Below are 14,664 nucleotides of genomic sequence, written 5' to 3'. Positions count from 1 at the left end.
TACATTACATGTTGACCAGACGTTCCATTCAGTAGACTACATTACATGTTGACCAGATGTTCCATTCAGCAGACTACATTACATGTTGACCAGACGTTCCATTCAGTAGACTACATGTTGACCAGACGTTCCATTCAGTAGACTACATTACATGTTGACCGGACGTTCCCTTCAGTAGACTACATGTTGACCAGACGTTCCATTCAGTAGACTACATTACATGTTGACCAGATGTTCCATTCAGTAGACTACATGTTGACCAGACGTTCCATTCAGTAGACTACATGTTGACCAGACATTCCATTCAGTAGATTTCAAGTTGACCAGAAGTTCCATTCAGTAGACTACATTACATGTTGACCAGACATTCCATTCAGTAGACTACATGTTGACCAGACGTTCCATTCAGTAGACTACATTACATGTTGACCAGATGTTCCATTCAGTAGACTACATTACATGTTGACCAGACGTTCCATTCAGTAGACTACATTACATGTTGACCAGATGTTCCATTCAGTAGACTACATGTTGACCAGACGTTCCATTCAGTAGACTATATTACATGTTGACCAGATGTTCCATTCAGTAGACTACATTAAATGTTGACCAAACGTTCCATTCAGTAGACTACATGTTGACCAGACGTTCCATTCAGTAGACTACATTACATGTTGACCAGATGTTCCATTCAGTAGACTACATGTTGACCAGACATTCCATTCAGTAGACTACATGTTGACCAGACATTCCATTCAGTAGACTACATGTTGACCAGACGTTCCATTCAGTAGACTACATTACATGTTGACCAGATGTTCCATTCAGTAGACTACATTACATGTTGACCAGATGTTCCATTCAGTAGACTACATGTTGACCAGACTTTCCATTCAGTAGACTACATTACATGTTGACCAGACGTTCCATTCAGTAGACTACATTACATGTTGACCAGACGTTCCATTCAGTAGAGTACATTACATGTTGACCAAACGTTCCATTCAGTAGACTACATGTTGACCAGATGTTCCATTCAGTAGACTACATTACATGTTGACCAGACGTTCCATTCAGTAGGCTACATTACATGTTGACCAAACGTTCCATTCAGTAGACTACATGTTGACCAGATGTTCCATTCAGTAGACTACATTACATGTTGACCAAACGTTCCATTCAGTAGACTACATGTTCACCAAACATTCCATTCAGTAGACTACATTACATGCTGACCAAACGTTCCATTCAGTAGACTACATTACATGTTGACCAGACGTTCCATTCAGTAGACTACATTACATGTTGACCAGACGTTCCATTCAGTAGACTACATGTTGACCAGACTTTCCATTCAGTAGACTACATTACATGTTGACCAGACGTTCCATTCAGTAGACTACATTACATGTTGACCAGACGTTCCATTCAGTAGACTACATTACATGTTGACCAAACGTTCCATTCAGTAGACTACATGTTGACCAGATGTTCCATTCAGTAGACTACATTACATGTTGACCAAACGTTCCATTCAGTAGACTACATGTTCACCAAACATTCCATTCAGTAGACTACATTACATGCTGACCAAACGTTCCATTCAGTAGACTACATTACATGTTGACCAGACGTTCCATTCAGTAGACTACATGTTGACCAGACGTTCCATTCAGTAGACTACATTACATGTTGACCAGACGTTCCATTCAGTAGACTACATTACATGTTGACCAGATGTTCCATTCAGTAGACTACATAAGTTGACCAGATGTTCCATTCAGTAGACTACATTACATGTTGACCAGATGTTCCATTCAGTAGACTAACATGTTGACCAGACGTTCCATTCAGTAGACTAAAGTACATGTTGACCAAACGTTCCATTCAGTAGACTACATGTTGACCAGATGTTCCATTCAGTAGACTACATTACATGTTGACCAAACGTTCCATTCAGTAGACTACATGTTCACCAAACATTCCATTCTGTAGACTACATCACATGTTGACCAAACGTTCCATTCAGTAGACTACATTACATGTTGACCAGACGTTCCATTCAGTAGACTACATGTTGACCAGACGTTCCATTCAGTAGACTACATTACATGTTGTCCAGACGTTCCATTCAGTAGACTACATTACATGTTGACCAGACGTTCCATTCAGTAGACTACATTACATGTTGACCAGAAGTTCCATTCAGTAGACTACATTACATGTTGACCAGACGTTCCATTCAGTAGACTACATTACATGTTGACCAGATGTTCCATTCAGTAGACTACACTGTTGACTAGATGTTCCATTCAGTAGACTACATGTTGACCAGGCATTCCATTCAGTAGACTACATCTGTTGACCAGACGTTGCATTCAGTAGACTACATTACATGTTGACCAGACATTCCATTCAGTAGACTACATTAATGTTGACCAGATGTTCCATTCAGCAGACTACATTACATGTTGACCAGACGTTCCATTCAGTAGACTACATGTTGACCAGACGTTCCATTCAGTAGACTACATTACATGTTGACCGGACGTTCCCTTCAGTAGACTACATGTTGACCAGACGTTCCATTCAGTAGACTACATTACATGTTGACCAGATGTTCCATTCAGTAGACTACATGTTGACCAGACGTTCCATTCAGTAGACTACATGTTGACCAGACATTCCATTCAGTAGATTTCAAGTTGACCAGAAGTTCCATTCAGTAGACTACATTACATGTTGACCAGACATTCCATTCAGTAGACTACATGTTGACCAGACGTTCCATTCAGTAGACTACATTACATGTTGACCAGATGTTCCATTCAGTAGACTACATTACATGTTGACCAGACGTTCCATTCAGTAGACTACATTACATGTTGACCGGACGTTCCATTCAGTAGACTACATTACATGTTCACCAAACGTTCCATTCAGTAGACTACATTACATGTTCACCAAACGTTCCATTCAGTAGACTACATGTTGACCAGATGTTCCATTCAGTAGACTACATTACATGTTGACCAAACGTTCCATTCAGTAGACTACATTACATGTTGACCAAACGTTCCATTCAGTAGACTACATGTTGACCAGATGTTCCATTCAGTAGACTACATTACATGTTGACCAGGCATTCCATTCAGTAGACTACATTACATGTTGACCAAACGTTCCATTCAGTAGACTACATGTTGACTAGATGTTCCATTCAGTAGAGTACATTACATGTTGACAAAACGTTCCATTCAGTAGACTACATGTTCACCAAACATTCCATTCAGTAGACTACATTACATGCTGACCAAACGTTCCATTCAGTAGACTACATGTTGACCAGATGTTCCATTCAGTAGACTCCATTACATGTTGACCAGACGTTCCATTCAGTAGACTACATTACATGTTGACCAAACGTTCCATTCAGTAGACTACATGTTGACCAGATGTTCCATTCAGTAGACTACATTACATGTTGACCAAACGTTCCATTCAGTAGACAACATTACATGTTGACCAGACATTCCATTCAGTAGACTACATGTTGACCAGACGTTCCATTCAGTAGACTACATTACATGTTGACCAGACGTTCCATTCAGTAGACTACATTACATGTTGACCAAACGTTCCATTCAGTAGACTACATTACATGTTGACCAAACGTTCCATTCAGTAGACTAGATGTTGACCAGATGTTCCATTCAGTAGACTACATTACATGTTGACCAGACGTTCCATTCAGTAGACTACATTACATGTTGACCAAACGTTCCATTCAGTAGACTACATGTTGACTAGATGTTCCATTCAGTAGACTACATTACATGTTGACCAAACGTTCCATTCAGTAGACTACATGTTCACCAAACATTCCATTCAGTAGACTACATTACATGTTGACCAGACGTTCCATTCAGTAGACTACATGTTGACCAGATGTTCCATTCAGAAGACTCCATTACATGTTGACCAGATTTTCCATTCAGTAGACTACATTACATGTTGACCAGACATTCCATTCAGTAGACTACATGTTGACCAGACGTTCCATTCAGTAGACTACATTACATGTTGACCAGACGTTCCATTCAGTAGACTACATTACATGTTGACCAAACGTTCCATTCAGTAGACTACATGTTGACCAGATGTTCCATTCAGTAGACTACATTACATGTTGACCAGACGTTCCATTCAGTAGACTACATTACATGTTGACCAGACGTTCCATTCAGTAGACTACATTACATGTTGACCAGACGTTCCATTCAGTAGACTACATTACATGTTGACCAGACGTTCCATTCAGTAGACTACATTACATGTTGACCAGACGTTCCATTCAGTAGACTACATTACAGTTGACCAGACGTTCCATTCAGTAGACTACATTACATGTTGACCAGACTTTCCATTCAGTAGACTACATTACATGTTGACCAAACGTTCCATTCAGTAGACTACATGTTGACCAGACGTTCCATTCAGTAGACTACATGTTGACTAGATGTTCCATTCAGTAGACTACATGTTGACCAGGCATTTCCATTCAGTAGACTACATGTTGACCAGATGTTGCATTCAGTAGACTACATTACATGTTGACCAGACATTCCATTCAGTAGACTACATGTTGACCAGACGTTCCATTCAGTAGACTACATTACATGTTGACCAGACGTTCCATTCAGTAGACTACATTACATGTTGACCAGACGTTCCATTCAGCAGACTACATTACATGTTGACCAGACGTTCCATTCAGTAGACTACATGTTGACCAGATGTTCCATTCAGTAGACTACATTACATGTTGACCGGACGTTCCTTCAGTAGACTACATGTTGACCAGACGTTCCATTCAGTAGACTACATTACATGTTGACCAGATGTTCCATTCAGTAGACTACATAGTTGACCAGACGTTCCATTCAGTAGACTACATGTTGACCAGACGTTCCATTCAGTAGACTACATGTTGACCAGAAGTTCCATTCAGTAGACTACATTACATGTTGACCAGACGTTCCATTCAGTAGACTACATACATGTTGACCAGACGTTCCATTCAGTAGACTACATTACATGTTGACCAGACGTTCCATTCAGTAGACTACATTACATGTTGACCAGACGTTCCATTCAGTAGACTACATTACATGTTGACCAGACGTTCCATTCAGTAGACTACATTACATGTTGACCAGACGTTCCATTCAGTAGACTACATCATGTTGACCAGACGTTCCATTCAGTAGACTACATAGTTGACCAGACGTTCCATTCAGTAGACTACATTACATGTTGACCAGACGTTCCATTCAGTAGACTACATGTTGACCAGACGTTCCATTCAGTAGACTACATTTGTTGACCAGACGTTCCATTCAGTAGACTACATGTTGACCAGACGTTCCATTCAGTAGACTACATTACATGTTGACCAGACGTTCCATTCAGTAGACTACATGTTGACCAGACGTTCCATTCAGTAGACTACATTGTTGACCAGACGTTCCATTCAGTAGACTACATTACATGTTGACCAGACGTTCCATTCAGTAGACTACATGTTGACCAGACGTTCCATTCAGTAGACTACATTACATGTTGACCAAACGTTCCATTCAGTAGACTACATGTTGACCAGACGTTCCATTCAGTAGACTACATTACATGTTGACCAGACGTTCCATTCAGTAGACTACATTGTTGACCAGACGTTCCATTCAGTAGACTACATTACATGTTGACCAGATGTTCCATTCAGTAGACTACATTACATGTTGACCAAACGTTCCATTCAGTAGACTACATTGTTGACCAGATGTTCCATTCAGTAGACTACATGTTGACCAGATGTTCCATTCAGTAGACTACATACATGTTGACCAGACATTCCATTCAGTAGACTACATTACATGTTGACCAGACGTTCCATTCAGTAGACTACATTACATGTTGACCAGACATTCCATTCAGTAGACTACATTCTGTTGACCAGACGTTCCATTCAGTAGACTACATTACATGTTGACCAGACGTTCCATTCAGTAGACTACATTACATGTTGACCAGACGTTCCATTCAGCAGACTACATTACATGTTGACCAGACGTTCCATTCAGTAGACTACATGTTGACCAGACGTTCCATTCAGTAGACTACATTACATGTTGACCAGACGTTCCATTCAGTAGACTACATTACATGTTGACCAGACGTTCCATTCAGTAGACTACATGTTGACCAGACGTTCCATTCAGTAGACTACATTACATGTTGACCAGAAGCATTCCATTCAGTAGACTACATTACATGTTGACCAGACGTTCCATTCAGTAGACTACATGTTGACCAGACGTTCCATTCAGTAGACTACATTACATGTTGACCGTCAGATGTTCCCATTCAGTAGACTACATTACATGCTGACCAAACGTTCCATTCAGTAGACTACATCTGTTGACCAGATGTTCCATTCAGTAGACTCCATTACATGTTGACCAGACGTTCCATTCAGTAGACTACATTACATGTTGACCAAACGTTCCATTCAGTAGACTACATGTTGACCAGATGTTCCATTCAGTAGACTACATTACATGTTGACCAGACGTTCCATTCAGTAGACTACATTACATGTTGACCAGACGTTCCATTCAGTAGACTACATGTTGACCAGACGTTCCATTCAGTAGACTACATTACATGTTGACCAGACGTTCCATTCAGTAGACTACATTACATGTTGACCAAACGTTCCATTCAGTAGACTACATTACATGTTGACCAGACGTTCCATTCAGTAGACTACATTACATGTTGACCAGACGTTCCATTCAGTAGACTACATTACATGTTGACCAGACGTTCCATTCAGTAGACTACATGTTGACCAGACGTTCCATTCAGTAGACTACATTACATGTTGACCAAACGTTCCATTCAGTAGACTACATGTTCACCAAACATTCCATTCAGTAGACTACATTACATGTTGACCAGACGTTCCATTCAGTAGACTACATGTTGACCAGACGTTCCATTCAGTAGACTACATTACATGTTGACCAGACGTTCAATTCAGTAGACTACATTACATGTTGACCAGACGTTCCATTCAGTAGACTACATTACATGTTGACCAGAAGTTCCATTCAGTAGACTACATTACATGTTGACCAAACGTTCCATTCAGTAGACTACATGTTGACCAGATGTTCCATTCAGTAGACTACATGTTGACTAGATGTTCCATTCAGTAGACTACATGTTGACCAGGCATTCCATTCAGTAGACTACATGTTGACCAGACGTTGCATTCAGTAGACTACATTACATGTTGACCAGACATTCCATTCAGTAGACTACATGTTGACCAGACGTTCCATTCAGTAGACTACATTACATGTTGACCAGACGTTCCATTCAGTAGACTACATTACATGTTGACCAGATGTTCCATTCAGCAGACTACATTACATGTTGACCAGACGTTCCATTCAGTAGACTACATGTTGACCAGACGTTCCATTCAGTAGACTACATTACATGTTGACCGGACGTTCCCTTCAGTAGACTACATGTTGACCAGACGTTCCATTCAGTAGACTACATTACATGTTGACCAGATGTTCCATTCAGTAGACTACATGTTGACCAGACGTTCCATTCAGTAGACTACATGTTGACCAGACATTCCATTCAGTAGATTTCAAGTTGACCAGAAGTTCCATTCAGTAGACTACATTACATGTTGACCAGACATTCCATTCAGTAGACTACATGTTGACCAGACGTTCCATTCAGTAGACTACATTACATGTTGACCAGATGTTCCATTCAGTAGACTACATTACATGTTGACCAGACGTTCCATTCAGTAGACTACATTACATGATGACCAGACGTTCCATTCAGTAGACTACATTACATGTTGACCAAACGTTCCATTCAGTAGACTACATGTTGACCAGATGTTCCATTCAGAAGACTCCATTACATGTTGACCAGATTTTCCATTCAGTAGACTACATTACATGTTGACCAGACATTCCATTCAGTAGACTACATGTTGACCAGACGTTCCATTCAGTAGACTACATTACATGATGACCAGACGTTCCATTCAGTAGACTACATTACATGTTGACCAAACGTTCCATTCAGTAGACTACATGTTGACCAGATGTTCCATTCAGTAGACTACATTACATGTTGACCAGACGTTCCATTCAGTAGACTACATTACATGTTGACCAGACGTTCCATTCAGTAGACTACATTACATGTTGACCAGACGTTCCATTCAGTAGACTACATTACATGTTGACCAGACGTTCCATTCAGTAGACTACATTACATGTTGACCAGATGTTCCATTCAGTAGACTACATGTTGACCAGACGTTCCATTCAGTAGACTACATTACATGTTGACCAGACTTTCCATTCAGTAGACTACATTACATGTTGACCAGACGTTCCATTGAGTAAAGTACATTACATGTTGACAAAACGTTCCATTCAGTAGACTACATGTTGACAAGATGTTCCATTCAGTAGACTACATTAAATGTTGACCAGACGTTCCATTCAGTAGGCTACATTACATGTTGACCAAACGTTCCATTCAGTAGACTACATGTTGACCAGATGTTCCATTCAGTAGACTACATTACATGTTGACCAAACGTTCCATTCAGTAGACTACATGTTCACCAAACATTCCATTCAGTAGACTACATTACATGTTGTCCAAACGTTCCATTCAGTAGACTACATTACATGTTGACCAGACGTTCCATTCAGTAGACTACATGTTGACCAGACGTTCCATTCAGTAGACTACATTACATGTTGACCAGAGGTTCCATTCAGTAGACTACATTACATGTTGACCAGACGTTCCATTCAGTAGACTACATTACATGTTGACCAGATGTTCCATTCAGTAGACTACATGTTGACCAGATGTTCCATTCAGTAGACTACATTACATGTTGACCAGACGTGCCATTCAGTAGACTACATTACATGTTGACCAAACGTTCCATTCAGTAGACTACATGTTGACCAGATGTTCCATTCAGTAGACTACATTACATGTTGACCAAACGTTCCATTCAGTAGACTACATGTTCACCAAACATTCCATTCAGTAGACTACATTACATGCTGACCAAACGTTCCATTCAGTAGACTACATGTTGACCAGATGTTCCATTCAGAAGACTCCATTACATGTTGACCAGATTTTCCATTCAGTAGACTACATTACATGTTGACCAAACGTTCCATTCAGTAGACTACATTACATGTTGACCAGACATTCCATTCAGTAGACTACATGTTGACCAGACGTTCCATTCAGTAGACTACATTACATGATGACCAGACGTTCCATTCAGTAGACTACATTACATGTTGACCAAACGTTCCATTCAGTAGACTACATGTTGACCAGATGTTCCATTCAGTAGACTACATTACATGTTGACCAGACGTTCCATTCAGTAGACTACATTACATGTTGACCAGACGTTCCATTCAGTAGACTACATTACATGTTGACCAGACGTTCCATTCAGTAGACTACATTGTTGACCAGACGTTCCATTCAGTAGACTACATTACATGTTGACCAGACTTTCCATTCAGTAGACTACATTACATGTTGACCAGACGTTCCATTCAGTAAAGTACATTACATGTTGACCAAACGTTCCATTCAGTAGACTACATGTTGACAAGATGTTCCATTCAGTAGACTACATTAAATGTTGACCAGACGTTCCATTCAGTAGACTACATTACATGTTGACCAAACGTTCCATTCAGTAGACTACATGTTGACCAGATGTTCCATTCAGTAGACTACATTACATGTTGACCAAACGTTCCATTCAGTAGACTACATGTTCACCAAACATTCCATTCAGTAGACTACATTACATGTTGACCAAACGTTCCATTCAGTAGACTACATTACATGTTGACCAGACGTTCCATTCAGTAGACTACATGTTGACCAGACGTTCCATTCAGTAGACTACATTACATGTTGACCAGAGGTTCCATTCAGTAGACTACATTACATGTTGACCAGACGTTCCATTCAGTAGACTACATTACATGTTGACCAGACGTTCCATTCAGTAGACTACATTACATGTTGACCAGATGTTCCATTCAGTAGACTACATGTTGACCAGACGTTCCATTCAGTAGACTACATTACATGTTGACCAGACGTTCCATTCAGTAGACTACATGTTGACCAGACGTTCCATTCAGTAGACTACATTACATGTTGACCAAATGTTCCATTCAGTAGACTACATGTTGACCAGATGTTCCATTCAGTAGACTACATTACATGTTGACCAGACGTTCCATTCAGTAGACTACATTACATGTTGACCAAACGTTCCTTTCAGTAGACTACATGTTGACCAGACGTTCCATTCTGTAGACTACATTACATGTTGACCAGACGTTCCATTCAGTAGACTACATTACATGTTGACCAGACGTTCCATTCAGTAGACTACATTACATGTTGACCAGATGTTCCATTCAGTAGACTACATGTTGACCAGACGTTCCATTCAGTAGACTACATTACATGTTGACCAGATGTTCCATTCAGTAGACTACATGTTGACCAGATGTTCCATTCAGTAGACTACATTACATGTTGACCAGACGTTCCATTCAGTAGACTACATTACATGTTGACCAAACGTTCCATTCAGTAGACTACATGTTGACCAGATGTTCCATTCAGTAGACTCCATTACATTTTGACCAAACGTTCCATTCAGTAGACTACATGTTCACCAAACATTCCATTCAGTAGACTACATTACATGTTGACCAAACGTTCCATTCAGTAGACTACATTACATGTTGACCAGACGTTCCATTCAGTAGACTACATGTTGACCAGACGTTCCATTCAGTAGACTACATTACATGTTGACCAGACGTTCCATTCAGTAGACTACATTACATGTTGACCAAACGTTCCATTCAGTAGACTACATTACATGTTGACCAGATGTTCCATTCAGTAGACTACATGTTGACCAGACGTTCCATTCAGTAGACTACATGTTGACCAGACGTTCCATTCAGTAGACTACATTACATGTTGACCAAATGTTCCATTCAGTAGACTACATGTTGACCAGATGTTCCATTCAGTAGACTACATTACATGTTGACCAGACGTTCCATTCAGTAGACTACATTACATGTTGACCAAACGTTCCATTCAGTAGACTACATGTTGACCAGACGTTCCATTCAGTAGACTACATTACATGTTGACCAGACGTTCCATTCAGTAGACTACATTACATGTTGACCAGATGTTCCATTCAGTAGACTACATGTTCACCAGACGTTCCATTCAGTAGACTACATTACATGTTGACCAGATGTTCCATTCAGTAGACTACATGTTGACCAGATGTTCCATTCAGTAGACTACTTGTTGACCAGATGTTCCATTCAGTAGACTACATGTTGACCAGACGTTCCATTCAGTAGACTACATGTTGACCACTAGACAGGAGACATTACCCTCCACTGGAATTATTATTACCTTTGTTCAGATTTAGGGGGCTGTTGGGAGCAAAGTCGCCTCTCAGGCCCATAATTCCATCCTCTTCCATCTCGTAATTTGACCTAACTTTTTCAAAGCCCCCATTGTTGCGGATGAGGCACAGCTCTGTGGACAAGAGCAGACAACAGTCATAACCAGTCACACACAGACAGATACAGTGGCTGTACTAAATACACTGAGGAACATAGACGCTGGCTGTGTACTTTATCATGGTACTTAACCATGCAGCTTTACCTGGGACATTGATAAACCATACACTTCCTCACCAAACTTTCCATTGGGTTTGACCTTGAGTTCAATTAGACTGAAGGCAATGACAGTATATTCAGGAATCTTCAGCGACACATCACTTTCTGTCTGAGTACTGCCACTCTGCTTCATAGAGGCCTGTGGAGGAAATGTCAAATCAGTCAGAGACGTTTGGTGCACAAACGACCCAGATTCTAACCCAGACAGTCACCTATACTACACCATTACATCTTCAGGAAGTGGTTCTAATGATAAAAACAGGAAATTATCTATGTGGGAAACCAGGGCTACAGCATTCATCACTACTGAACAGTCATCTGTGATCTGTCAATATGGTTCTGACATTTATTTTATTTATGTACTGTTGGCCTAGCTATCATAAAGTAAGATTATTGAGATTAAAATCTATTTTGCAACAGAGATAATGTAAATCTGTGTTGTCAGTTATACATTATGATGTTTTTCCACTCATGAAAATATGATGAAAACATAATTCACTTCAGTAGAACGCCTGGTAATCTTTCCTCCTACCTTCACGCTCAGGGCCACGCAGGCGCTCACGGTGGCTCCTGCATATCCATGCTTCCGGACTTTGTTTGTGACCTGGCATGGTTGTGATGTCATAATCCTCCCGTCAACACCCCTAATACTGCCCTGGGCTTCTCCCGGGTCTGCTTGATCACAGGGTGGGTCATGTCCAGACGTCTGGAGGAGAGGGACCCAAATAAATTATACAAAATATAGAGTGGGTGAGGTACTAGTTATGCTTCTTACTAGAGTGTTATTTTTGAACTGCAATGTCTTTCACGTCCCTCGCCTTTTACAACCATGAAAAACACTTTAAAGGCTCTCTTCAATCTGTAACACTGAGGCGTTACGGATTACGCAATAGACTTCTAAAGGTAATTTCTCTTTGAGCCGACATATGCAGCGTTTATCAGGGAAAATAAGGGTAAAAAAAAAAATAGCCTTTGCATTTCAATCACACTGTAAAGCTGAATTTCCGTGATCCGGATTAAATACAGCCCTAAAATGACAAATAGTTTTATATCTCTTTATGTCATTAGTGTTACCACCTTATAAAATCACTCATTAAAAACATATAAAACATCATTTAGCATTCTCTCAATTGGCAAACTGTTGTTATACTAGCTAATCACACCCTTTAAGTACAGTATGTCATACATTTGAGGATTTTATTGATCATTTGGTGTGTGTCTAAATAAAAAGTTTAATTGCTGTTACTCAATTTAAATGAAGGGAAATTACATTGGGGGCAAAATACTTAATCATATCTCTTTAGTAAACTATTTTTAAAGGGTTAATGACCTTAGATTTGGACATAAATGCTGCATACTTTACATGTCGTCTCAAGTGAAAATGACCTTCCGTGGTCTGGATTGAATCTAGACCCTACGATTCTTTAGTGTTATGCTGATTGTGATAGCAGCGAGTATTCTAAGCTGTATTCTAAGTATGAGGAAATTGCTAAACCATTACAGTTCCACTTCTTTGTTATCTGACAGAACTTCAACCAGAAAACGTCCTTTTTACAACCAGTATACAACCTGACCAAGATGTCAGAAAAGATGCCAGCATGACCGCATTGCAATCCATTTTGCCCGCTGGTCTTGGGTCTAAATATTGACTCTTTGGGCAGGTGAACCGTATGATTGTAGTTAACATACCAACATGGACTCAGGGATCGAAGTAAACATAATTCTGTCTCTCTCCATTTAGTGTAATTTGTTACGTTTCGTATGTATTCATTTGTGGATGTCCATCATTCATTTCGTATGATATGATATGAAATACGATTTGTATGACATGTTACTAATTGCAATTCGTACAATATGTTATGAATTTGCAATACGTATGATATGTTACGAATGTCACTTTGCTGTGGCTAACGTTAACTAGGTGGCTAGATGGGCAACGTTAGCTAGGCGCTAGGGTTAGGGTCAGAGGTTAGGGTTAAGGTTAGGAGTTAGGGCTAGGAGAAGGGTTAGCTAACATGATGTGATTCGAACACACAACCTCCCTCTTTTTGTTTTTGGCTCATGTAACCATATGTATCATACTAATTTGAGTGTCACAGATTTACATTTACGATGTTACGTCTTTTAGGCCAGGCTGAATATACACTGAGTGTACAAAACATTTACACCTTACTAATATTGAGTTGCACAGCCCCCCGTTTACCCTCAGAACAGCCTCAATTCGTCGGGGCATGGACGCTACAAGGTGTCGAAAGCGTTTCACAGGGATGCTGGCCCATGTTGACTCCAATGCTTCCCACAGTTGTGTCAAGTTGGCTGGATGTCCTCTGGGTGGTGGTCCATTCTTGATACACAACTGTTGAGCGTGAAAATCCTAGCAGCGTTGCAGTTCTTGGCATAATCCGGAGCGCCTGGCACCTACTACCATAGCCCGTTCAAATGCACCTACATTTTTTGTCTTGTCCATTCACCCTCTGAATGGCACAATTAATGTAGGAGAATATAACACATTAGATCTGGTGAAAAATAATACAAAGAAAAAAACATGCATTTTCACATTTGCTTTTTGTTCCATCATCTTTGAAATGCAAGAGGAAGGCCATTACATAACTTAGGAGTCTAGCTGCAATTTAGATGTTGTCCACTAGATGGCAGCAGTGTATGTGCAGAGTTTTAGACTGATCCAATGAACCATTGCATTGCTGTTCTGCCCAAATGTGCCTAATTGGTTTATTGATACATTTTCAAGCATATAACTGTGCACTCTCCT

At 40.1% G+C, this 14,664-nt stretch overlaps 1 protein-coding gene across 1 annotated transcript in view; it reads right to left on the bottom strand.

Moving 5' to 3' along the window:
- LOC106595718 (gasdermin-E) overlaps positions 1-14,664 on the bottom strand; it is a 53,564-nt gene that overhangs the window by 26,108 nt on the left and 12,792 nt on the right. The window contains exons 4-6 of the mRNA XM_045719207.1: positions 12,427-12,600; positions 11,913-12,033; positions 11,626-11,751 (exon numbers count right to left, since the gene is read on the bottom strand). Of these exons, the coding sequence (XP_045575163.1) occupies positions 12,516-12,600 (85 nt within the window). The 3' untranslated portion in view covers positions 11,626-11,751; positions 11,913-12,033; positions 12,427-12,515. The remainder of the gene's footprint in view (positions 1-11,625; positions 11,752-11,912; positions 12,034-12,426; positions 12,601-14,664) is intronic.

This window comes from Salmo salar, chromosome ssa05, assembly GCF_905237065.1.
Source record: "Salmo salar chromosome ssa05, Ssal_v3.1, whole genome shotgun sequence".
Taxonomy (NCBI): domain Eukaryota; kingdom Metazoa; phylum Chordata; class Actinopteri; order Salmoniformes; family Salmonidae; genus Salmo; species Salmo salar.
Note: the sequence above shows the minus strand (reverse complement) of the source record. Positions and strands in the feature narration are given on the sequence as shown.